We start from the raw sequence: 25,179 nt of genomic DNA on the forward strand, positions 1-25,179 counted from the left end.
TGTGAAGCTGAGAGGTTTAACTGGTGTTTTCAGGCCCATCGCAGGCTTTTATTTTGAAATTGTGCTGTGCTTTTATTTTGAAAGGCAGAGACAAGAAGATCTCACCTGGTCAAAATTTCGAATGGAGTTACTCTAAAGGCTGTGTGAAGCTGAGCGGTTTAAGTGGCAAATTGTGCTTTAAAGTAATTTTGAAAGGCAGAGACAGGAAGATCTCTCCTGGTCAAAATTTGGATTGGAGTTACTATAAAGGCTGTGTAAAGCTGAGAGGTTCAATTGGCATTTCTAGTCCGTCACAGGCTTTTATTTTGAAATTGTGCTGTGCTTTTATTGTGAAAGGCAGAGACAGGAAGATCTCACCTGGTCAAAATTTGGATTGGAGTTACTCTAAAGGCTGTGTGAAGCTGAGAGGTTTAACTGGCGTTTCCAGTCTGTCGCAGGCTTTTATTTTGAGATTGTGCTGTGCGTTTATTTTGAAAGGCAGAGACAAGAAGATCTCACCTGGTCAAAATTTCAATTGGAGTTACTCTAAAGGCTGTGTGAAGCTGAGAGGTTCAATTGGCGTTTCTAGTCCGTCACAGGCTTTTATTTGAAATTGTGCTGTGCTTTTATTGTGAAAGGCAGAGACAGGAAGATCTCACCTGGTCAAAATTTGGATTGGAGTTACTCTAAAGGCTGTGTGAAGCTGAGATGTTTAACTGGCATTTCCAGTCTGTCGCAGGCTTTTATTTTGAAATTGTGCTGTGCTTTTATTTTGAAAGGCAAAGACAGGAAGATCTCACCTGGTCAAAATTTGAATTGGAGTTAATGTAAAGCAGGGGTGTCAAACTCAGTTCCTGGAGGTCCACTATCCTCTGTGTTCCAGATGTTTCCATCTTACAACACACCTGATTCAAATAATCAGCTCATCATCAAGCTCAGCAGAAGCCTGATAACGAGCCTGATCATTTGAATCAGGTGTGTTGGAACTGAGTTTGATACCCCTGCTCTAAAGGCTGTGTGAAGCTGAGAGGTAGATCTGATTTACAGGCTGAAATGCAGCTCCTGTGGAGGTATTGGGTGTGAAGGTGGGTGTGGCACTCCAATGAGTCTGTGTGTGTGCGTGCGACCATGCCTGCGCGTGTGTAAGGGCGGTTGCTATGGGCCCCCATAGCAACGGTGCCTGCCACAGACAGTAGAAAAGTGCTTCTCAGCAGCAGCGCGCAACATCTCGTTCTGGCGCTAACTGTGGGCTAACCGTGAATGCTAGCTGAAAACTAAAATGACCGTGAGCGAGAGGAGGGCTGTGGCTTTCCATAAATGTAATTATTTTCCAAATATTCTGAGAAATGACAGAGTTACAGCGATTTAAAAAACCACTGTCCCTCCATGAGGCAGATGATTCAGTTTACATTGGTTCCTATGGAGAGACCGGTGCGACTTTGGTCTAAACTGCTGCCTGCCATTTCACTTCAGAAAGAGCTAGGTCTTCAAACTTGGATTCATTTGAATCCCAGGAAATTTGTCTACAATCTGACCAAATTTCATTCTCCTGTCTGTTATCGTTTGGTCGTGAGGGCGATGCGATCGGGAAATTTTCAGGCGGATTTCTCTCCTCTCCTCCACTCTACCAACTGACATGCCGCACTCTAACCAGAGCAGATTTTGAGAATTTTCACTTTTTTGAGGACTCACTGATCAAAAACTGTAAATCTCAGCCTGACATAAACTACATTCCTGCGGAGACAAGAAAAATCACTGCGTTTTGATGGTTAAATGAAGTTTCTAGGTGAACGTATGGCGAAGCAGTGGCGTTTGGAAAAAGTGGTTTTTTTAAGCCGATTTTTTTCGCTCCCCATTCATTTTCTATGGGACTTTTTTGGCAGTTTTTTGCGAATAATTCTGCGAAAAAATGACGTATTTCTTAGAAAAGTCATAGCACACTATTCCCGATGAAGCCGCACGTTTTGATATATAATTTATTTTGGTTTTCTCAAAGCCCTAGGACTAGTTAGCGACCGAAAAACGGCGGAAACGTGAAGAATAATAAACGCTTTTTTCACAGGAGAACAATAGTGGCTCGGGCCTGCATGCTGCAGCCCCGAGCCCCTAACTAGACAATTCCCGCACGCGGAAATCGTGGGAGGGGCTCGGGATGTGTGCATGTCCGGAGCTGGGCAGGAGAGGGTTATTTTTTGGTCCGTCACAGGCTTTTATTTTGAAATTGTCCTGTGCTTTTATTTTGAAATGCAGAGACAGGAAGATGTCACCTGGTCAAAATTTGGATTGAAGTTACTGTAAAGGCTGTGTGAAGCAGAGAGGTTTAACTTCCGTTTTCTGGCCCATCGCAGGCTTTTAGTTTGAAATTGTGTTGTGCTTTATTTTCAAAGGCAGAGACAGGAAGATCTCACCTCGTCAACATTTGAATTGGAGTTAGTCTAAAGGCTGTGTGAAGCTGAGAGATTTACCTGGCAAATTGTGCTGTGCTTTTAATTTGAAAGGCAGAGACGGGAAGATATCACCTGGTCAAAATTTGGATTGGAGTTACTCAAAAGGCTGTGTGAAGCAGAGAGGTTTAACTGGTGTTTTCAGGCCAATCGCAGGCTTTTATTTTGAAATTGTGCTGTGCTTTTATTTTGAAAGGCAGAGACAGGAAGATCTCATCTGGTCAACGTTTGCATTGGAGTTACTGTAAAGCAGCGGTCTCAAACTCAGTTCCTGGAGAACCACTATCCTCTGTGTTCCAGATGTTTCCTTCTGTCTGTGTGTGTGCGTGGGAGCATGCCTGCGCGTGTGTAAGGGCGGTTGCTATGGGCCCCATAGCAACGGTGCCTGCCACAGACAGCAGAAAAGTGCTTCTCAGCAGCAGCGCGCAACGTCTCGTTCTGGCGCTAATTGTGGGCTAACCGTGAATGCTAGCTGAAAACCGAAATGACTGTGAGCGAGAGGAAGGCCGTGGCTTTCCATAAATGTAATTATTTTCCAAATATTGTGAGAAATGACCGAGTTACAGCGATTTAAAAAACACTGTCCCTCCATGAGGCAGATGATCCAGTTTACATTGGTTCTTATGGAGAGAACGGTGCGACTTTGCTCTAAACTGCTGCCTGCCATTTCCTTCAGAAAGAGCTTGGTCTTCAAACTTGGATTCATTTGAATCCCAGGAAAATTGTTTACAATCTGACCAAATTTCATTCCCCTAACATTTATCGTTTGGTTGTGAGGGCGATGCGATCTTGAAATTTTCAGGCGGATTTTTCTCCTCTCCTCCACTCTACCAACTGACATGCCGCACTCTAACCAGAGCAGATTTTGAGAATTTTCACTTTTTTGAGGACTCACTGATCAAAAACTGTAAATGTCAGCCTGATATAAAATACATTCCTGCGAAGACAAGAAAATCACTACGTTTTGATGGTTAAATGAAGTTTCTAGGTGAACGTATGGCGAGGCAGTGGCGTTTGGAAAACAGTGGATTTTTCAAGCCGATTTTTTTTCGGTCCCCATTCATTTCTATGGGATTTTTTGCGCTGTTTTTTGCGAATAATTCTGCGAAAAAATGACGAATTTCTTAGAAAAGTCATAGCACACTATTCCCGATGAAGCCGCACGTTTTGATATATAATTTATTTTGGTTTTCTCAAAGGCCTAGGACGAGTTACGAATCGAAAAACGGCGGAAGTTGAAGAAAATACTAGACAATTCCCGCACGCGGAAATCGTGGAGGGGCTCGGGATGTGTGTATGTCCGGACCTGGGCAGGAGAGGGGTATTTTTTGGTCCGTCACAGGCTTTTATTTTGAAATTGTGCTGTGCTTTTATTTTGAAAGGCAGAGACAGGAAGATCTAACCTGGTCAAAATTGGAGTTATTTTAAAGGCTGTGTGAAGCTGAGAGGTTTAACTGGTGTTTTCAGGCCCATCGCGGGCTTTTATTTTGAAATTGTGCTGTGCTTTTATTTTGAACGGGAAAGACCGGAAGATCTCACCTGGTCAACATTTGGATTGGAGTTACTCTAAAGGCTGTGTGAAGCTGAGAGGTTTAACTGGAGTTTTCAGTCCGTCGCAGGCTTTTATTTTTTGAAGGAGAGACAGGAAGATCTCACCTGGTCAAAATTTGGATTGCAGTTACTGTAAAGGCTGTGTGAAACTGAGAAGTTTAACTGGCAAATTGTGCTGTGTTTTTATTTTGAAAGGCAGAGACAGCAAGATCTCACCTGGTCAAAATTTGGATTGGAGTTACTGTGAAGGCTGTGTGAAGCTGAGAGGTTTAACTGGCGTTTCCAGTCCGTCACAGGCTTTAATTTTAAAATTGTGCTGTGCTTTTATTTTGAAAGGCAGAGATGGGAAAATCTCACCTGGTCAAAATTTGGATTGGAGTTACCCCAAAGCAGGGGTGTCAAACTCAGTTCCTGGAGGTCCACTATCCTCTGTGTTCTAGATGTTTCCTTCTTACAACACACCTGATTCAAATGATAGGCTATCATGAAGCTCAGCAGAAGCCTGATAACGAGCCTGATCATTTGAATCAGGTGTGTTGGAACTGAGTTTGACACCCCTGCTCTAAAGGTTGTGTGAAGCTGAGAGTTTGAACTGATTTTCAGGCTGAAATTCAGCTTCTGTTTAGGTATTGGGCGTGAAGGTGGGTGTGGCACACCAATGAGTCTGTGTGTGTGCGTGGGAGCATGCCTGCGCGTGTGTAAGGGCGGTTGCTATGGCCCCATAGCAACGGTGCCTGCCACAGACAGCAAAAAGTGCTTCTCAGCAGCAGCGCGCAACGTCTCGTTCTGGCGCTAATTGTGGGCTAACCGTGAATGCCAGCTGAAAACCGAAATGACCGTGAGCGAGAGGAAGGCCGTGGCTTTCCATAAATGTAATTATTTTCCAAATATTGTGAGAAATGACCAAGTTACAGCGATTTAAAAAAACACTGTCCCTCCATGAGGCAGATGATTCAGTTTACATTGGTTCTTATGGAGAGAACGGTGCAACTTTGCTCTAAACTGCTGCCTGCCATTTCACTTCAGAAAGAGCTAGGTCTTCAAACTTGGATTCATTTGAATCCCAGGAAATTTGTCTACAATCTGACCAAATTTCATTCCCCTAACATTTATCGTTTGGTCGTGAGAGCAATACGATCGGGAAATTTTCAGGCGAATTTTTCACCTCTCCTCCACTCTACCAACTGACATGCCGCACTCTAACCAGAGCAGATTTTGAGAATTTTTACTTTTTTGAGGACTCACTGATCAAAAACTGTAAATCTCAGGCTGACATAAACTACATTCCTGCGGAGACAAGACGAATCCCTGCGTTTTGATGGTTAAATGAAGTTTCTAGGTGAACGTATGGCGAAGCAGTGGCGTTTGGAAAAAAGTGGATTTTTCAAGCCGATTTTTTTTCGGTCCCCATTCATTTCTATGGGATTTTTTGCGCAGTTTTTTGCGAATAATTCTGCGATAAAATGACGAATGTCTTAGAAAAGTCATAGCACACTATTCCCGATGAAGCCGCACGTTTTGATGTATAATTTATTTTGGTTTTCTCAAAGGCCTAGGACGAGTTACGAATCGAAAAACGGCGGAAGTTGAAGAAAATATAATAAACGCAGCAGGAGAACAATAGTGGCTCGGGCTGCATGCTGCAGCCCCGAGCCCCTAACTAGACAATTCCCGCTGGTGCGGAAATCGTGGGAGGGGCTCGGGATGGGTGCATGTCCGGAGCAGCGCACGAGAGGCAAGAAGATCTCACCTGGTCAAAATTTGGATTGGAGTTACTGTAAAGGCTGTGTGAAGCTGAGAATTCCAACAGGCAAATTGTGCTGTGCTTTTATTTTGAGAGGAAGAGACAAGAAGATCAGACCTGGTCAAAATTTGGATTGGAGTTACTCAAAAGGCTGTGTGAAGCTGAGAGGTTGAACTGGCGTTGCCAGCCTGTCGCAGGCTTTTATTTAGAAATTGTGCTGTGCTTTTATTTCGAAAGGCAACGACAGGAAGATCTCACCAGGTCAAAATTTGGATTGGAGTTACTCTAAAGGCTGTGTGAAGCTGAGAAGTCAAACAGGCAAATTGTGCTGTGCTGTTAGTTTGAGAGGAAGAGACAGGAAGATCAGACCTGGTCAAAATTTGGATTGGAGTTACTCTAAAGGCTGTGTGAAGCTGAGAGGTTGAACTGGCGTTTCCAGCCTGTCGCAGGCTTTTATTTTGAAATTGTGCTGTGCTTTTATTTTGAAAGGCAGAGACAGGAAGATCTCACCTGGTCAACATTTGGATTGGAGTTACTCTAAAGGCTGTGTGAAGCTGAGAGGTTTAACTTGCATTTTTTGGTCTGTTGCAGGCTTTTATTTTGAAATTGTGCTGTGCTTTTATTTTGAAAGGCAGAGACAGGAAGATCAGACCTGGTTGAAATTTCGATTAGAGTAAAGGCTGTGTGAAGCTGAGAGGTTTAACTGGAGTTTTCAGTCCGTCGCAGGCTTTTATTTTGAAATTGTGCTGTGCTTTTATTTTGAAAGGCAAAGACAGGAAGATCTCAGCTGGTAAAAATTTGGTTTGGAGTTACTGTAAAGCAGGGGTGTCAAACTCTTTTTCTGGAGGTCCTCTATCCTCTTAGTTCAAGATGTTTCCTGCTTACAAAACACCTGATTCAAATGATACACTATCATTAAGCTCAGCAAAAGCCTGATAACGAGCCTGATCATTTGAATCAGGTGTGTTGGAACTGAGTTTGACACCCCTGCTCTAAAGGCTGTGTGAAGCTGAGAGGTTTAACTGATTTTCAGGCTGAAATGCAGCTCCTGTGGAGGGATTGGGTGTGAAGGTGGGTGTGGCATTCCAATGAGTCTGTGTGTGTGCGTGCGACCATGCCTGCGCGTGTGTAAGGGCGGTTGCTATGGGCCCCATAGCAACGGTGCCTGCCACAGACAGCAGAAAAGTGCTTCTCAGCAGCAGCGCGCAACGTCTCGTTCTGGCGCTAATTGTGGGCGAACCGTTAATGGCAGCTGAAAACTAAAATGACCGTGAGCGAGAGGAGGGCTGTGGCTTTCCATAAATGTAATTATTTTCCAAATATTGTGAGAAATGACCGAGTTACAGCGATTTAAAAAACACTGTCCCTCCATGAGGCAGATGATCCAGTTTACATTGGTTCTAATGGGGAGAACGGTGCGACTTTGGTCTAAACTGCTGCCTGCCATTTCCCTTCAGAAAGAGCTAGGTCTTCAAACTTGGATTCATTTGAATCCCAGGAAAATTGTCTACAATCTGACCAAATTTCATTCACCTAACATTTATGGTTTGGTCGTGAGGGCGATGCGATCGGGAAATTTTCAGGCGAATTTTTCACCTCTCCTCCACTCTACCAACTGACATGCCGCACTCTAACCAGAGCAGATTTTGAGAATTTTCACTTTTTTGAGGACTCACTGATCAAAAACTGTAAATCTCAGCCAGACATAAACTACATTCCTGCGGAGACAAGAAAAATCACTGCGTTTTGATGGTTAAATGAAGTTTCTAAGTGAACGTATGGCGAAGCAGTGGCGTTTGGAAAAAAGTGGATTTTTTAAGCCGATTTTTTTCACTCCCCATTCATTTTCTATGGGACTTTTTTCGCAGTTTTTTGCGAATAATTCTGCGAAAAAATGACGAATGTCTTAGAAAAGTCATAGCACACTATTCCCGATGAAGCCGCACGTTTTGATATATAATTTATTTTGGTTTTCTCAAAGCCCTGGGACTAGTTAGCGACCGAAAAAACGGCGGAAACGTGAAGAAAAAAAGAGAATAAACGCAGCAGGAGAACAATAGTGGCTCGTGGCTTCGCCACGAGCCACTCTCCTCCCATTGCTTTGCAATGGAGAGGAGAGTGGCTCGTGTCGAAGCCCGAGCCCCTAACTAGACAATTCCCGCACGCGGAAATCGTGGGAGGGGCTCGGGATGTGTGCATGTCCGGAGCTGGGCAGGAGAGGGTTATTTTTTGGTCCGTCACAGGCTTTTATTTTGAAATTGTCCTGTGCTTTTATTTTGAAAGGCAGAGACAGGAAGATGTCACCTGGTCAAAATTTGGATTGAAGTTACTGTAAAGGCTGTGTGAAGCAGAGAGGTTTAACTTCCGTTTTCTGGCCCATCGCAGGCTTTTAGTTTGAAATTGTGTTGTGCTTTTATTTTCAAAGGCAGAGACAGGAAGATCTGACCTCGTCAACATTTGAATTGGAGTTAGTCTAAAGGCTGTGTGAAGCTGAGAGATTTACCTGGCAAATTGTGCTGTGCTTTTATTTTGAAAGGCAGAGACGGGAAGATATCACCTGGTCAAAATTTGGATTGGAGTTACTCAAAAGGCTGTGTGAAGCTGAGAGGTTTAACTGGTGTTTTCAGGCCAATCGCAGGCTTTTATTTTGAAATTGTGCTGTGCTTTTATTTTGAAAGGCAGAGACAGGAAGATCTCATCTGGTCAACATTTGCATTGGAGTTACTGTAAAGCAGGGGTCTCAAACTCAGTTCCTGGAGAACCACTATCCTCTGTGTTCCAGATGTTTCCTTCTTACAACACACCTGATTCAAATGATTAGCTCATCATTAAGCTCAGCAGAAGCGTGATTACGAGCCTGATCATTTGAATCAGGTGTGTTGGAACTGAGTTTGACACCCCTGCTCTAAAGGCTGTGTGAAGCTGAGAGGTTAAACTGGCGTTTTCGGGTTCATCGCAGGCTTTTATTTTGAAATTGTGCTGTGCTTTTATTTTGAAAGGCCGAGACAGAAAGATCTGACCTGGTCAAAATTTGGATTGGAGTTACTGTAAAGCAGGGGTGTCAAACTCAGTTCCTGGAGGTCCACTATCCTCTATGTTCTAGATGTTTCCTTCTTCCAACACACCTGTTTCAAATAATCAGCTCATCATCAAGCTCAGCAGAAGCCTGATAACGAGCCTGATCATTTGAATCAGGTGTGTTGGAACTGAGTTTTACAGCCCTGCTCTAAAGGCTGTGTGAAGCTGAGAGGTAGATCTGATTTACATGCTGAAATGCAGCTCCTGTAGAGGTATTGGGTGTGAAGGTGGGTGTGGCACACCAATGAGTCTGTGTGTGTGCGTGGGACCATGCCTGCGCGTGTGTAAGGGCGGTTGCTATGGGCCCCCATAGCAACGGTGCCTGCCACAGACAGCAGAAAAGTGCTTCTCAGCAGCAGCGCGCAACGTCTCGTTCTGGCGCTAACTGTGGGCTAACCGTGAATGGTAGCTGAAAACTAAAATGACCGTGAGCGACAGGAAGGCTGTGGCTTTCCATAAATGTAATTATTTTCCAAATATTGTGAGAAATGACCGAGTTACAGCGATTTAAAAAACACTGTCCCTCCGTGAGGCAGATGATTCAGTTTACATTGGTTCCTATGGAGAGAACGGTGCGACTTTGGTCTAAACTGCTGCCTGCCATTTCCCTTCAGAAAGAGCTCGGTCTTCAAACTTGGATTCATTTGAATCCCAGGAAAATTGTCTACAATCTGACCAAATTTCATTCACCTAACATTTATCGTTTGGTCGTGAGGGCGATGCGATCGTGAAATTTTCAGGCGGATTTTTCACCTCTCCTCCACTCTACCAACTGACATGCTGCACTCTAACCAGAGCAGATTTTGAGAATTTTCACTTTTTTGAGGACTCACTGATCAACAACTGTAAATCTCAGCCTGACATAAACTACATTCCTGCGGAGACAAGAAAAATCACTGCGTTTTGATGGTTAAATGAAGTTTCTAGGTGAACGTATGGCGAAGGAGTGGCGTTTTGAAAATAGTGGATTTTTTGAGTCGATTTTTTTCGCTCCCCATTCATTTTCTATGGGACTTTTTTGGCAGTTTTTTGCGAATAATTCTGCGAAAAAATGACGAATGTCTTAGAAAAGTCATAGCACACTATTCCCGATGAAGCCGCACGTTTTGATATATAATTTGTTTTGGTTTTCTCAAAGCCCTAGGACTAGTTAGCGACCGAAAAACGGCGGAAACGTGAAGAAAAAAAGAGAATAAACGCAGCAGGAGAACAATAGTGGCTCGTGGCTTCGCCACGAGCCACTCTCCTCCCATTGCTTTGCAATGGAGAGGAGAGTGGCTCGTGTCGAAGCCCGAGCCCCTAACTAGACAATTCCCGCTCGCGGAAATCGTGGGAGGGGCTCGGGATGTGTGCATGTCCGGAGCAGCGCACGAGAGGCAAGAAGATCTCACCTGGTCAAAATTTGGATTGGAGTTACTGTAAAGGCTGTGTGAAGCTGAGAAGTCTAACAGGCAAATTGTGCTGTGCTTTTATTTTGAGAGGAAGAGACAAGAAGATCAGACCTGGTCAAAATTTAGATTGGAGTTACTCTGAAGGCTGTATGAAGCTGAGTGGTTGAACTGGCTTTGCCAGCCTGTCGCAGGCTTTTATTTTGAAATTGTGCTGTGCTTTTATTTTGAAAGACAATGACAGGAAGATCTCACCTGGTCAAAGTTATGATTGGAGTTACTCTAAAGGCTGTGTGAAGCTGAGAGGTTTAACTTCCGTTTTCCGGTCCATCGCAGGCTTTTATTTTGAAATTGTGCTGTGCTTTTATTTTGAAAGGCAGAGACAGGAAGATCTGACCTGGTCAAAATTTGGATTGGAGTTACTCAAAAGGCTGTGTGAAGCAGAGAGGTTTAACTGGCATTTTTGGTCCGTCGCAGGCTTTTATTTTGAAATTGTGCTGTGCTTTTATTTTGAAAGGCACAGACAGGAAGATATTACCTGGTCAAAATTTGGATTAGAGTTACTCTATAGCAGGGGTGTCTAACTCAGTTCCTGGAGGTCCACTATCCTCTATGTTCCAGATGTTTCAATCTTACAACACACCTGATTCAAATGATTAGCTGTCATGAAGCTCAGCAGAAGCCTGATAATGAGCCTGATCATTTGAATCAGGTGTGTTGGAACTGAGTTTGACACCCCTGTTGTAAAGGCTGTGTGAAGCTGAGAGGTTTAACTGGCATTTTTGGTCTGTTGCAGGCTTTTATTTTGAAATTGTGCTGTGCTTTTATTTTGAAAGGCAGAGACAGGAAGATCAGACCTGGTTGAAATTTGGATTGGAGAAAAGGCTGTGTGAAGCTGAGAGGTTTAACTGGCATTTTTGGTCCGTCGCAGGCTTTTATTTTGAAATTGTGCTGTGCTTTTATTTTGAAAGGGAAAGACAGGAAGATCTCACCTGGTCAACATTTGGATTGGAGTTACTCTAAAGCAGGGGTGTCAAACTCAGTTCCTGGAGGCCCACTATCCTCTATGTTCTAGATGTTTCCATCTTACATCATAAAGCTCAGCAGAAGCCTGATAACGAGCCTGATCATTTGAATCAGGTGTGTTGGAACTGAGTTTGACACCCCTGCTCTGAAGGCTGTGTGAAGCTGAGAGGTTTAACTGATTTTCAGGCTGAAATGCAGCTCCTGTGGAGGTATTGGGTGTGAAGGTGGGTGTGGCACACCAATGAGTCTGTGTGTGTGCGTGGGAGCATGCCTGCGCGTGTGTAAGGGCGGTTGCTATGGGCCCCCATAGCAACGGTGCCTGCCACAGACAGCAGAAAAGTGCTTCTCAGCAGCAGCGTGCAACGTCTCGTTCTGGCGCTAATTGTGGGCGAACCGTTAATGGTAGCTGAAAACTAAAATGACCGTGAGCGAGAGGAAGGCTGTGGCTATTCATACATATGATTATTTTCCAAATATTGTGAGAAATAACCGAGTTACAGCGATTTAAAAAACACTGTCCCTCCATGAGCCAGATGATTCAGTTTACATTGGTTCTAATGGGGAGAACGGTGCGACTTTGGTCTAAACTGCTGCCTGCCATTTCCCTTCAGAAAGAGATAGGTCTTCAAACTTGGATTCATTTGAATCCCAGGAAAATTGTCTACAATCTGACCAAATTTCATTCCCCTAACATTTATCGTTTGGTCGTGAGGGCGATGCGATCGGGAAATTTTCAGGCGGATTTTTCACTTCTCCTCCACTCTACCAACTGACATGCCGCACTCTAACCAGAGCAGATTTGGAGAATTTTCACTTTTTTGAGGACTCACTGATGAAAAACTGTAAATCTCAGCCTGACATAAAATACATTCCTGCGAAGACAAGAAAAATTACTGCGTTTTGATGGTTAAATGAAGTTTCTAGGTGACCGTATGACGAAGCAGTGGCGTTTGGAAAAAAGTGGATTTTTTGAGCCGATTTTTTTCACTCCCCATTCATTTTCTATGGGAATTTTTTCGCAGTTTTTTGCGAATAATTCTGCGAAAAAATGACGAATTTCTTAGAAAAGTCATAGCACACTATTCCCGATGAAGCCGCACGTTTTGATATATAATTTATTTTGGTTTTCTCAAAGGCCTAGGACGAGTTACGAATCGAAAAACGGCGGAAACGTGAAGAAAAGACTATAATAAACGCAGCAGGAGAACAATAGTGGCTCGTGGCTTCGCCACGAGCCACTCTCCTCCCATTGCTTTGCAATGGAGAGGAGAGTGGCTCGTGTCGAAGCCCGAGCCCCTAATAAACGCCAACAGGAGAACAATAGTGGCTCGTGGCTTCGCCACGAGCCACTCTCCTCCCATTGCTTTGCAATGGAGAGGAGAGTGGCTCGTGCCGAAGCCCGAGCCCCTAATTAGTTTATCGACTGTATAGAGTTTCTTTCTTTAATTTGTTTGCTTTTGAGAAAACATGCCTTTTAAACCTGCTGGCTGGTTTTGGAGTCAAGGGGTTAAGAGAGAAGCCAACAGAGCATTAGTCTGCTTTTAAAAAATAGGAATATTGTTTTTCTCTGGTTTTATTTACAACTAATTGCTGTTTAGTACATGGTTATTCTAAAAGAATGAATTGATGTCATTATGGAGTATTTTAATAAGGAAAAACAATATAAATCTCCAGCCAAGTCACAAGTATTCCACTCACAATCAACTTTTATTTGATGCTTAAGGTGATCGAATGACATCGAATAATTACAGTAATCAACTCAGTGGAACGTGATATGCTGGTATGCATCTCAGAGGAATTCTCTTTTCGCATTGATGTTGGTGGTAGCCACAATGAATACTTGCAAGACAGGAAATAAAAGTTGATTGTGGGTAGAATACTTGTCACTTGGCTAGAGTTTTTTATTACTTTTCCCTATTAAAATATTGCGTAATAAAATTGGTTCATTCTTTTTGAACAACCCTGTATTATTCTGCTCTTAAAAGAGAATGTTGGTAGCCTAGCCGCGCTAGACCCATGTTCTGAAGGTACAAGGGTCTAGGACTGCTCGACAGGGAGGGAGGCGGGCTAAAAGGTTGTCTTTCAAATCACTCTGCAGCAATTGGGTAGGTATACAACCAATCAGCGCAACGAATAGGCTGACGTAGTTCCTAGAGCGCCAGCGGATTGTGGCTAAGTCCCATTAGCTTCCCAACCAGCGGAGCCAACTGGTATATTAAGGATTTGTCATATCCCGTCGGCACAAGTCCAAATACGTCTTTCTTCTCAATGAAACACTTCAGTGCCGTCCTTTGTTTATCTTTCAAGTTGAATTTTAGCTTCAAATCTTTAAGGGCTGTGGTCAAAGCCGAGTCGAAAGATAACTGTTCATTGTGCGCCGGTTGTTTCTGTCAGAATCGTCGTGCCTCTGTCGTCACTTAGTTACGCCCGCCTTCTGACTCTACACTTCATGGTGATTGGTCCGGCCAGTTTTAGGAGAATCCAGCCTCGAGCCTTATGGAGGGTAACTAGACCCACCCTGGCAGAGAATTAAATTCGTTGCCGTGGGTTGTCTAGCGCGGCTAGGCTAGAATGTTGGTGTATTTTTTATTGAATGTGCATTGGACGGTTTGCTCTGTTAAGTACAGATAGAATTCTATAAAAGTCCTTATTGTGGCCTCTCCCAGATAAATGGCCTGATAAGATGCCGTGTAGTTTTGTCACACTGGAATATGGTGTAATTACAGAATGGTTTCAGAAGCTGTGCTTGGATGAGCCCTTATTGAAGTCAGCTGAATTATAAAATAGGAGGGCACTGGTCCTGTTATCGTGGCTCTGTGTTTGTCTGCGCTCGTATCTTATCTCCTGACCACAACATGATCTTTCCTGTTAAATCTTTTAATGCAACATGCACCTTGTACTGCAGTTTAGAGGTCAGCTTTGTTTGGTTTCTTCATTTTTATGGGTCTTTTACCTCTAAGTATCTGAGGTATATTTTCCTGTTTGGAAACCTCTTCCTGCAACTCTTTCCTTACTGCAACAACTGTTTTGGGAATGGAAATAAATGAAATCAACACAATATGTAACTAAGAAGAGTGATCATCATAAGAGGACTGTGTGTGCACCTCATGGTGTAATTCAGCGTTATAGTGTAACAGACCTTTATATTGGGTAATAAAAACACTCTGACAGGATTCCTGTTTATGCACCATGAAGGCTGTCATAAGGCTTTGTCACATTAAGCTGGAAATTTGTATGAAAAATGTATTAATCATCAAATTCTGGTTAAGATTACTATGGCCATGCTTTGTTTTTGGCCTGTGAGCATTTTTTGATTAATTGTTACACAAATTGAGTCATATTATGTTGATGACCTAAAGTCCTTCACACCCATCACATGGACATGTTAACATGGTCATAAGTCACATTTCACTGTGGGGGATTGTGAATAGATTGTATTGCAATCACTGGATACACAAATGTGTTTTGTTAATTACAAAGTTTTCTACAAATAGGTAGTAGGAGTTACATGTTTGGTTTCCAACACGAGCAACATGTCCTGTGAGGTCTGTCCTTATTAAAGTGTGACAGTGAATGTCTTCTTGCTTCCAAATGTTTTTAATGTGAACACACTTGCTGTCTATTCATGTTTTGTGATTTCACAGCAGCGTCCCACAGTCATTTATCCAAAACCTAAAACTGTGTCCGTTCTGTTTCTAACCAGAAATCCGGCTCTCTCGCAGGAGTTCCAATCTCAGGGGTAAGTAGTTTTCTTGACCTTCCCTAAATTTGTTGCATCCTCTCTTTTTGTTGTATTTGCTATTTATGGTTACTGATTTGCTGTTATAGTTTCACATTATTTACAAGTTCATTTTCTTTGACTGTGAAATGTCAGTCCATCGTGCACAATGCTCGTTTATTTTTCACACCTGTTTGAGATCTAATTTATAAGGAGTCCTTATGTAAGTGTTTTATCCATCCATCCATTTTCTATACACCGCTTTATCCTCACTAGGGTCGCGGGGGATCCCCAGGCCTGGGATCTTTCTGCATGGAGTTTGCATGTTCTCCCTGCTGGGTTTTCTTGAGCTTCCTCCCACAGTCCAAAAACATGCTGAAGTTAATTGGTGATTCTAAATTCTCCGTTGGTGTGAATGTGAGTGTGATTGTTTGTCTCAATATGTGGCCCTGTGATAGACTGGTGACCTGTTCAGGGTGTCCGATGCCTTCACCCTAAGTCAGCTGGGATAGACTCCATGCCCCCACGACCCTAATGAGGATTAAGTCAGGGCTCCAGACTGTGACTAAATGGTCGCATTTTGTGACCAAAATTTAAGCAAGTGCGAGTAAATTTTTCATCCACTCGCACATGTGCGACCAGTGAATTTGCCAATTCTTTTTTTTTTTTTTAATTACTATTGAGTATTTTTTGTTGCTTTCAAACTTCTGCTCCACACTTCAGCCCAGTAGACAGTAATGCGCAAATGACCTGGTTTACCAACCGACATTAAGTCCGAAAGAAGAAAGGAGACGAACACCAAAGAAGAAGAAGGCGGGGTGAGAACAGGGGGCGAAGCTCCTGATGTTTCACAAAGCCTTCATTTACGTTCCGCCTTATTTTGAACACAAATTCACCTTCCTGTCCTTCCTTCCTTCCTTGTCCCCATTCCAGCTGCTTCTAAGTTAGACACATCCTTTGCTAGACAGCAACAGCATGGAACCGTTTTCTTTCGTCTTTAGGTGAATTTTCGGACTTTACAGCATCTTCGTCATGTCAAGAAACCTCTTATTAGATAAACACTTCCTGTGCCACTGAATTGGTCACAAAATAGAAGCCCGTTGCATTAAAAATACGTATTCAAAATAAAAGCCTGAAGGGAACGGTTATTTTAACACTAGCAAAACAAAGGCTTGCCAAAATTAATGAACTGATCAACAGACCTTTATAGGAGTAATTTACACGTGATTCAGTATAAATACATAACGTGCACATGCATAACACATGCCTGTACCCAGCACAAGGTCTTTTTTATTACAGATTTCATCCGTCTGAAATGATACGTCAACTGAGCAGCCTTGGTGGAGTACTGTTCTCTCTGAGTGTTTTTCTTGTTATGTTGTGTCAAGTGCTGCACAATAAAATGTGAATTGAAAACATAGTTTCTGCATTTATTGTGCAAGTATTTATCAGTAATATAGTGAAAATGAGAGGAAATGTGGATATTTACTTTGCAAGTCGATTTTGGTGTGCGCCCCTAAATTTTCTGCTTGCGCTCCTAAAATTTTAAGTTGGGGGGCCACTGTGCTCCTGGGAAAAAAAGTTAGTCTGGAGCCCTGTAAGTGGTGTATAGCTAATGGATGGATGAAGCACCAACAGCATATTGGGCAGGAGTGGAATTAATCTGCTGCTTCCTTTTCTGGAAAGGCTTTCCACAACATTCTGGATCCTAAATTTTAATTTATAGTGTCATGGGCTATGTTCCATTCAGCTTAAAGACTCCCAAAAAACTCCAGGACACAGCTGATTCACTTCCATGAAGTTTACTGGGAATTTTGTGAAACTGCAATATAGCACAATAAAATATCTATATCATTAATAAAATCAAGGACACAGTATCTGGAAAATAATACAGATCAGCTGCTTTAGCTCTGTAGCATATATGATAAAGCACAAACAAGCTAGGAAAAACGATCAGCAGCGATAAACATTAAGCTAGCCTAGCACAAACTAAATTAACATTTTAGCTCTCTTAGTAATCTTCTAAAATTCAAAATAAGTAATAACTTAACATTGCAATGATGAGATACTTACAGATGTTGCCTTAGCAAAAAGGGAGAAAGAAAAGCAATCAACTGATAAGCTGATGACTGGTGAAGCTCACACATGCTTGTAGCTGGCCGCATGGTAACCGCATGGCAATTTTACTTCCTGTCTCCCAGCATGCACTGTTACTGCATTACTATGGTTACAAAAATAAACAAACCACACTGAACTGCTGACACAAAGTAGAAAACACATTTTTAAGCGACATTACATATAGATACTGTTGCATGATATTATTAGAACAATTTAATGGTATGAAAATGAAGTGAGACGAGTGAGGATTAAGCGGTATATAGATATGGATGGATGGATGTATTGATATCTCTATTGGCCAAGAAGTGTGGGTGTTAAGATTCTAGTTTCCAGGCTAAGTCTGATTTGTTTGTATTTGGTTATGTCTTTTTCGACAATAACCATGTCCTCTCCATCAGTGTCTAGGTGACCAGTCAGCTGCCCTGGTTGGTCAGATGTGCTTCAAGGAAGGCCAGGCCAAAAACACGTGAGCGGTTTGCTTCATTTTTTTTTGTTACATTAAAAAATGCTTTAATGGTGTTTGCATTTGATCACGCTGTTTCTTTCCATCTTTTACCAAATTGTTTTTATTCTTTCTCACTGAGGAATATCATACAACACTTCATCCTTTCTCTATAAACTTCACTAGTTTTTATTTGACTAAATTTACATGAAGTGATCGGAAAGTTCCAAGACTGCACCTACTTTAATTTTTAGCCAATCAGAGTGCCTCCTTGTGCAGCGATAAAGCACTACCAGTACTTCTGCAATGCCTGTAACACTCCCTTAAAGTTCTGGTGTTCATCTGTGATGAGCACTGAATTTCCTAAACTGTCAAAATGGTAAACTTTCAACTTCAATTTCATTTTGGGGAAAATGAAATGGTTACAAGGGGCCAGATTCACTCAGTACGACAAGTGGAGAATCACGATTGTGTTGTGGCCAGAGACCCACTGTGCTTTGACCGTGTGCCCAACAATTGGAACACCCGCTTGCTGTCATGTCACAGTTCAGGTTGTTTCTGGCAAATGTTTTCCCTCAGACACAATAGGAAGAAACAGTTGAACTCTGCCTTGGCAGTCTAACCCTGTTGGACGAATTCACGGTGCTCATGGCTTTCTAAAGTGTGTCATCGTTTCTTAAGAGTTGACACATTTGAGTTGCAACATGCTCTGTAAAATAGCGTGTCTCACTGTTTGGTGTCATCAGCTGCTAACAACAGACAAATACTCATATTGTCAACCAGTATGTTTAGAGACTGCTTGATTTTTGTCATTTACAAATGTCAAACACTGTAGAAAATAGCAGATTAACCTCGTTAATCTGTTAATCTTGTTCTGACTTCTTAAAAAGAACATGATATGTGAATCTATATCATTCTGCTTGGAATCTTAAAAGAAAACCATCAATAAGTCAGTCATCGGTCTCAGTATTATTTTTATTATCATTTTCAGGTATGGGACTGGTTGCTTCCTGCTCAGAAATACAGGAACCAAGGCAAGTCATCGGTTTTCTTTGTTTTGTTGTTTAAAGTATTCATTGCAGTGACTGTCTGACTAAGATATATTGTTTTGTTATTTCACCTTCTGTGCCATATTTGTCTTGTGATTCTTTCAGCCTGTGATGTCAGAACACGGCCTGCTCACCACAGTTGCCTACCAAATGGGAAAAGATGAGCCTGCCTGCTATGCACTCGAGGTGTGAAATAGACTCCATTAGTCTTTCTCATTTTCAATCAAGTTTAGTTCCTAAATCTGCTTCCATATTACAGTAATGTCCTCCCTAGTGTTAAGCAATTGGTGACTGATAGCCACCTGAAGCTCTGATGATTCTGGTTCTGGTGGGTTTCGTTGTTCTTGCAGGGTTCAGTGGCCATTGCAGGGGAAGTGGTACGGTGGCTGAAGGACAACATGGGCATTGTGCAGTCTTCCTCAGAGATCGGTACTGTCACAGTCACATCTTACCTCATCTTTTGTCAAATCAGAAATTGTTCCTAAACTGTAGCAATGTAATTATGAAATGATGTGCGTAATGGAGAGATTACTGTCTGGATTAACAACACTCCTCTCTGTCTCTCATTTCAGAGAAGCTGGCTGCTGCAGCAGGCTCATCTTACGGCTGCTACTTTGTGCCTGCGTTCTCTGGCCTCTATGCTCCTTACTGGGAGCCCAGTGCAAGAGGGTGAGGTGGTCATCTGTTAAATAAATAAATAATCAATCATTTTGACTATTTTGCAATGCTTAAAGAAGTAGTTTTGTTTCACTTTTTATCTTTTACCTTGCACAAAATAATGACTAGTTGCAATAAGTAGTTAACAAATTTTTCTAATGTCAGCATTTTTAGTTTTATATTTGCACTGAATTCCTCTTTGTGCTTTCTAGCATCATCTGTGGGCTCACACAGTTTACCAACAGAAACCACTTGGCGTTTGCTGCTCTGGAGGCCGTCTGCTTCCAGACCAGAGAGGTGAGCAGGGCTCCGTTCAGATGATGTTCTTCCTCCACAGGCTTCAAATTACTAAGGTGGACAACAAGAGTGGCTGTTTTAAAGAGTACAGGGAAAGCACACTGCAGGTCGTCTCAGTCTCTTGATCTACACTCAACAAAAATATAAACGCAACACTTTTGTTTTTGCTCCCATTTTTTATGAGATGAACTCAAAGATGTAAAACTTTTTCCACATACACAATATCACCATTTCTCTCAAATATTGTTCACAAATCTGTCTAAATCTGTGATAGTGAGCACTTCTCCTTTGCTGAGATAATCCATCCCACCTCACAGGTGTGCCATATCAAGATGCTGATTAGACACCATGATTAGTGCACAGGTGTGCTAAGGACTGCCCACAATAAAAGACCACTCTGAAAGGGGCAGTTTTATGAAAACAAAAGTGTTGCGTTTATATTTTTGTTGAGTGTATAAAGTAAATGTAGATTTTCTCAACCAGCACAAAAGTCAGTTAATAGAAAATAAACTGATAAAAACATTCTTAACACCAACTTCAGCAACAAACTTTTCCAGGAGCTGGACTGATAGATTTTATTGCATTCAGTTTGTCAGGTGTTTAAAAAAAGTCTGGTTGAAGTCATAGATTGCTGCATTGTTTGTATTAGATCCTTGATGCGATGAACCAGGACAGTGGCGTCCCTCTGACTCAGCTGCAGGTGGATGGAGGGATGACGTCCAACAGGCTGCTGATGCAGCTGCAGGCCGACATCCTCTGCATGCCCGTAGGTAAGGACTTAAACAACGTCACATTGGAAATCCGTTTTTCTTTGTTTGTTTTCTTTTGTTTAGTTTTATGTTTGTCCTTTTATGCAAAGATGAAGGAGTGTGTTTCCATGTACAATGTTTGAGGATCATAAGGAAGCAAGTGAAGCAAAGCAAACTAGAAAAGCACTCAGAGAACACAGTACTCCACAAAGGCTGTTCATTCCACCATATGGCAGAAATGCAGCATTTATTTATTAGTTATTAATGATCAGAAGTCACGGGAACATAGAATGTGGCCATTTAATATAGATGTGCCCACAAACAAAATGACCTTTCGCTGAGCATAGGCATGCGTGCTGCATGTGTACATTATGTACAGATACCAAACAATAATAAACATGTAGCTTGTGGAACTGATTGGACTTAAACACCCCCTCAATTTATATTTTTTTTCAATTTATTTTTTTCAGGTTTTTTTTTTTTTTTTTGGCCTTTGTTGGCTTTAAGACAGGTTAGTAGAGAGGCAGACAGGAAAATAGGGGGAAGACCTGCAGCAAAGGCTCATGAGCTGGAATCGAGCCCAGGCTGCTGCATCAGGGACTATAGCTCCTGTTCATGGGTCGCCTGTTTAACCAGTTGATCTGGGCGATCCACATCCCACAATTTAATCAGTTGTTCCTTGTATCATTTCCGGTACATAAATCCTAATAAGTCTGCAGCGGTGGATTTGTAGTAGGATCGCAATCATGTGATCATCAGCAGGCAACTGGTGTAGTGTTCACTTGTTGTCATAGTTACAGTGACACTGTGCCACTATCTTACAATGATACAGAAATCTTTAACAAATCCGTGGATCCAACTATAAGCTGCATCCCTGCCAAAATATAATCACTTGGTCCTTGTGTCATCTCTGACCTTCCCAGAAAATTTAATTCGAATCCATTATTCCGTTTTTTTGAGTCATGTTGCCAACAGACAGAAAAACCAACGTTGATTGTCACTCAGCTGCGTTCCTTGGTGACTAATTAAGGATATGCAGCTTCATTTAAGGCAGAGTTGAAATGTTAAATCACCTCTTCTAAGGGGAAAATTTGAGAAGCATGTTCGCATGAAAAACTAGACATATCCTCTAGTTCAAACAGTAGCTTTTATAAGTTACCAATGAAATGAGGACTTTATACCTTTCTGTCTTCCCTGACTTTTGTCACAGTTAACTTAAAACACAAACAATCCTGTTATTTGCATTTAGTTGATGGTTCAGGAAGCATTGACAATCTGGTCATACATGAAAAACCAGACTTTGCACTGACCAAACTGTAATGTATGCAGTAGCTTATAGACTGAGGACAATAGTCTCTGTTTTCATTAATAGGCCAAATGTCTTTCATTCTTGTTTCTTAATGGAATGGATCCATTCTTGAAAAAAAAATCACACTACTGTAATGTGTGTAATGTTACTACATTTAAGCAATAATTCATTCTATATAATTAAATTAACAAATGAATTTTGTGGACTATGTTTGGGCTGAAAATAGAAATATGGGGACCACCCTGATGGTGCTGGGTTCATCCTGAGATCCAGTGCTTTTCTCTGACTGATTTTACTGTTCAAACTGAATCTGTGCTCTGTCTGCTGTCCAGATAAAGCATTTCAAGTAATAAATCTGCGTTTAATTGGGGTACTGTCTCAATTCTAGATGATGATTACAGCGCACAACTGGATTTGATTGTACCCAAGTATTGAATTTAATTGAATCTTTTTTTCATGCCTGTGTGTGTCTGTCCTGTACTGGACTAGTGCGACCCACCATGTCGGAGACCACAGCTCTGGGTGCAGCCATGGCAGCGGGGGCAGCAGAAGGGGTGCAGGTGTGGACCCTGAGCCCTGATCAGCTCCCAAATGTCACATCTGAGAAATATGAACCACAAATCCACTCTGATGGTAAAAAGACATAACCAGTGGTGTTGTGTTTGATTGGACTGGTTGTACTGGATTTTTGATTTATGTGATTGTCAGAAAAGTTCCCAAAATCCACAGAGCTTGAAAGTCAACATAGAGCTGTCCATCTGTGTTCCACCAGGACGGTTATTTCTGTTGGACGGTGCACTCACTTCCACTTTTGATGCTGTAACGTGCATTCCAAGCACGGCATCTGATTATTCAATAAATCACCAGAATAGATAGAATGCTCGATTACTAAAATAGTCTGTAGCTGCAGCCCAAGCAACAGTAAACCAACAGCGAAACAGATTAGAAAGGTGTAATGGGTGCATCTAATGTGCTTTCAGGCTGATTATTTTATCTTTTATAATCTATCTTTTTATTTGCAGAAAATAAGAGACAAAGTAAATAACTTGAACTAGTTTTAGTGCAGGCTGCTGTTGATCTTACCTACCATTCTTTTGATATAGCTCTCAGACTTTAGTTGTGTGCTGCTTGCTGTCTTTCTGTCACAAACACTGTCTTTTGATTTTTGTATCTGTTCTGCAGTTGCTGAATAACGCATGAAAACACTTCAGAAATCATGCATTCTGTAATATCAACACTTTCTCAGTATTGACCAAATTTGTACTTATTGAGTTTTACTTAGTTACATTTCATTTTATGTGCTGCCATCTAGTGGATGTTACTATGATGACTGAAGACATGCACTGCAATTTATGTGTATCCTCATCAAAAACAGAGAGCGAGTTCCGTTTTGGTCGCTGGAAGAAGGCTGTCCAGAAGGCCATGAACTGGGAGACCGCCGAGTCTTGCTGCAATGGAAACGGTACGCAACTGAGTGTTAACTTGTAGATGTTCAACTGATGGAGAAAATGATTCCAGCTGATACAGCAATCGCTTTTAACGTGTTTTTGTTTCATAAATTTCCCTAAAATCATGAGTGGGAAATTTTTGACAGGAGTCTGACTGTGATCCATCTCGGATGGTCTCTCATTTTACTGTCAACAGGTTTAGGAAAGAAGGCGACCGGCGGCCCCTGGGGTGTTTCTCCCACCCCTCCCCCCACCAGAGTGGACCACTAAGGTCTTCCATGTACTACCGTTTGCCTTCAGTGACACTTGGAAGACTTAAGACACTAACTTCTTTGTGTTGTGTTGAGGTTGAGTTTGCATGGTCATGTTGGAAAGGCATCACTAACATTGTGTACTTATGGGTTTGACCAACACAGAGTTTTCTCAACTGACAGAGACATTCTAGGGTGTGAAATTTCTTGAAAAGTCATCAAAACCATCGGTGGATACCAGGTTTCCATTGATGATCAAAAGCTCAGGATTAACAGTTTTTAAGGAGGAGTTATCCAATTTACTTAGAGTCAGATGACATAAACACTAAGCAAACAACTGAGTAAATTCAAACTGGGGGAGTTTCAGTGTCACTGTGGTTAAAGAGAACCCTCTATCAGACCTGCTGTGATGACGTTATTCTCTGCTGAGGGACAGAGCAACAGCCTCAGGGCATTTGCATGTTTGCTTGAAAACATTTTCTTTGAACCTTAAGGATAATTCAAAAGGTTCTTGACGTCACACAGGAACAAGAGGCTTTCCTCTCATTTTGGGGGCATAACTATATACTATAAAGCCTTATATCACGATTCAAGGAAAGATATGACGACAAACATTTAAGTGTTGTGGACAGTGATGTAAGGCTTTTGGTAGACGGCTACAAGTCCGTAACTTTTAGAGGCACCTTCATAACTGCTTTACCACTAGACTGTGTGTTTGGCATGAAGGTGGTCTGCTTGGGTCTGTCTGTGTTGTACTCATTCTATAACTTGTCTGTCTTCACAGATCACAAGCAGTAGTCTAACTGTGAATATGGACGACTGCTGTGGAGCAACACTGGAAAAGGAAACAAGCTCACAGTGAACACAGGAATGAGGACTGTTTGATGCCACGTTCAGCCTCCGAGATATTGTATCTTAACCTCAAGTGCCAGCTGAAATTGAAGAGTGACACAACCTGTGGGCCGTTCTGAGATTCTTGTTCCTTTTCTGAAGAAAGGGAAGTAATTTTTAAAGCATCCAGTAGAAACTCTGCCTTCAACTCACTGAACTTGTACAGTAGCGCACAGGGCAAATCTGATGTCCACAGTCTAAAGAGTTGCACTACTGTACTGTGTAACCAACGCAGAAACACTACACACCCACTTGCTCTGTACGTAGCGTTGTTGTTTGTATTTTCTTCTTTGAGATCTAAAACCAGCACTTGCCTGATGTTACACATGTTGAGTGTGTAGGACTAAATTAGTTCTTTAACATGGTTACTTCTCTTTGACCTACTTTAAAAAGTGGGCCTTTCCCCTTGGTGTAGCGACTGTGGAATGAGAAACACCGTCCATAGAGGTGTAAGGAAATATAAATATATTTTTCAAATGGGAACTGAATCACTGGATCTTTTTGCAATGAGCCTAAAATTATTTTGATTGTGTAGAAAGAAATACAAACTGAAACCTGATTCTTTGCAGGCTCTCAATAGCACTTTATAATTTATCCTGTGTGGGGAGATTAAATATTGGAGCCTTACTGGTTTCTTTAAGAGGAATCGTTATTTCAATGAAGGGATTAAAAAAAACAAGACTAATTTATGTTTCATACTTTTTAACATCTGAGCCATAATCAACAATGAAAATGTAAACTTTAATACGGAGTGAAGATCCCTTTAGATGAAGTTCATTTTTACTTTTTAAAGAGCATGTGGTCAATTTTGGTCCTGACTGAAGTGTCATTTAAAGCTCAACGCTGTGTTCAGCTTTGTATAATGTATGTAAAATTGCCCAAATCCGACCGCTTATATTCTCTAATTGCTGCCGATGCACTGCAGCAATGTATACATGTTGTAATCAATAGTCAAAATCAGACTTGTACAATAAAAATGACTACATAATCACCTCACAGTCTCTCCATTATTCACTGTAATCAGCATTAGAAAAGTCCCA

General features: G+C 41.8%; 1 protein-coding gene across 2 annotated transcripts in view; it reads left to right on the forward strand.

Moving 5' to 3' along the window:
- LOC110967899 (glycerol kinase-like) overlaps window positions 1–25,130 on the forward strand; it is a 46,117-nt gene extending 20,987 nt beyond the window's left edge. Inside the window, exons 9-20 of one of the 2 annotated variants that reach the window (XM_022217646.2) lie at window positions 14,914–14,949; window positions 17,445–17,512; window positions 18,480–18,522; window positions 18,643–18,723; window positions 18,888–18,966; window positions 19,110–19,206; window positions 19,407–19,491; window positions 20,141–20,261; window positions 22,039–22,182; window positions 22,925–23,011; window positions 23,194–23,268; window positions 24,033–25,130. In XM_022217646.2, coding sequence (XP_022073338.2) covers window positions 14,914–14,949; window positions 17,445–17,512; window positions 18,480–18,522; window positions 18,643–18,723; window positions 18,888–18,966; window positions 19,110–19,206; window positions 19,407–19,491; window positions 20,141–20,261; window positions 22,039–22,182; window positions 22,925–23,011; window positions 23,194–23,267 — 915 coding nt within the window. In that variant the 3' untranslated portion in view covers window position 23,268; window positions 24,033–25,130. The remainder of the gene's footprint in view (window positions 1–14,913; window positions 14,950–17,444; window positions 17,513–18,479; window positions 18,523–18,642; window positions 18,724–18,887; window positions 18,967–19,109; window positions 19,207–19,406; window positions 19,492–20,140; window positions 20,262–22,038; window positions 22,183–22,924; window positions 23,012–23,193; window positions 23,269–24,032) is intronic. The other variant, XM_022217647.2, reaches the window with a different exon arrangement.
- The last annotated feature ends 49 nt before the right edge of the window (window positions 25,131–25,179 follow it).

Source organism: Acanthochromis polyacanthus, chromosome 14, assembly GCF_021347895.1.
Source record: "Acanthochromis polyacanthus isolate Apoly-LR-REF ecotype Palm Island chromosome 14, KAUST_Apoly_ChrSc, whole genome shotgun sequence".
NCBI lineage: Eukaryota > Metazoa > Chordata > Actinopteri > Pomacentridae > Acanthochromis > Acanthochromis polyacanthus.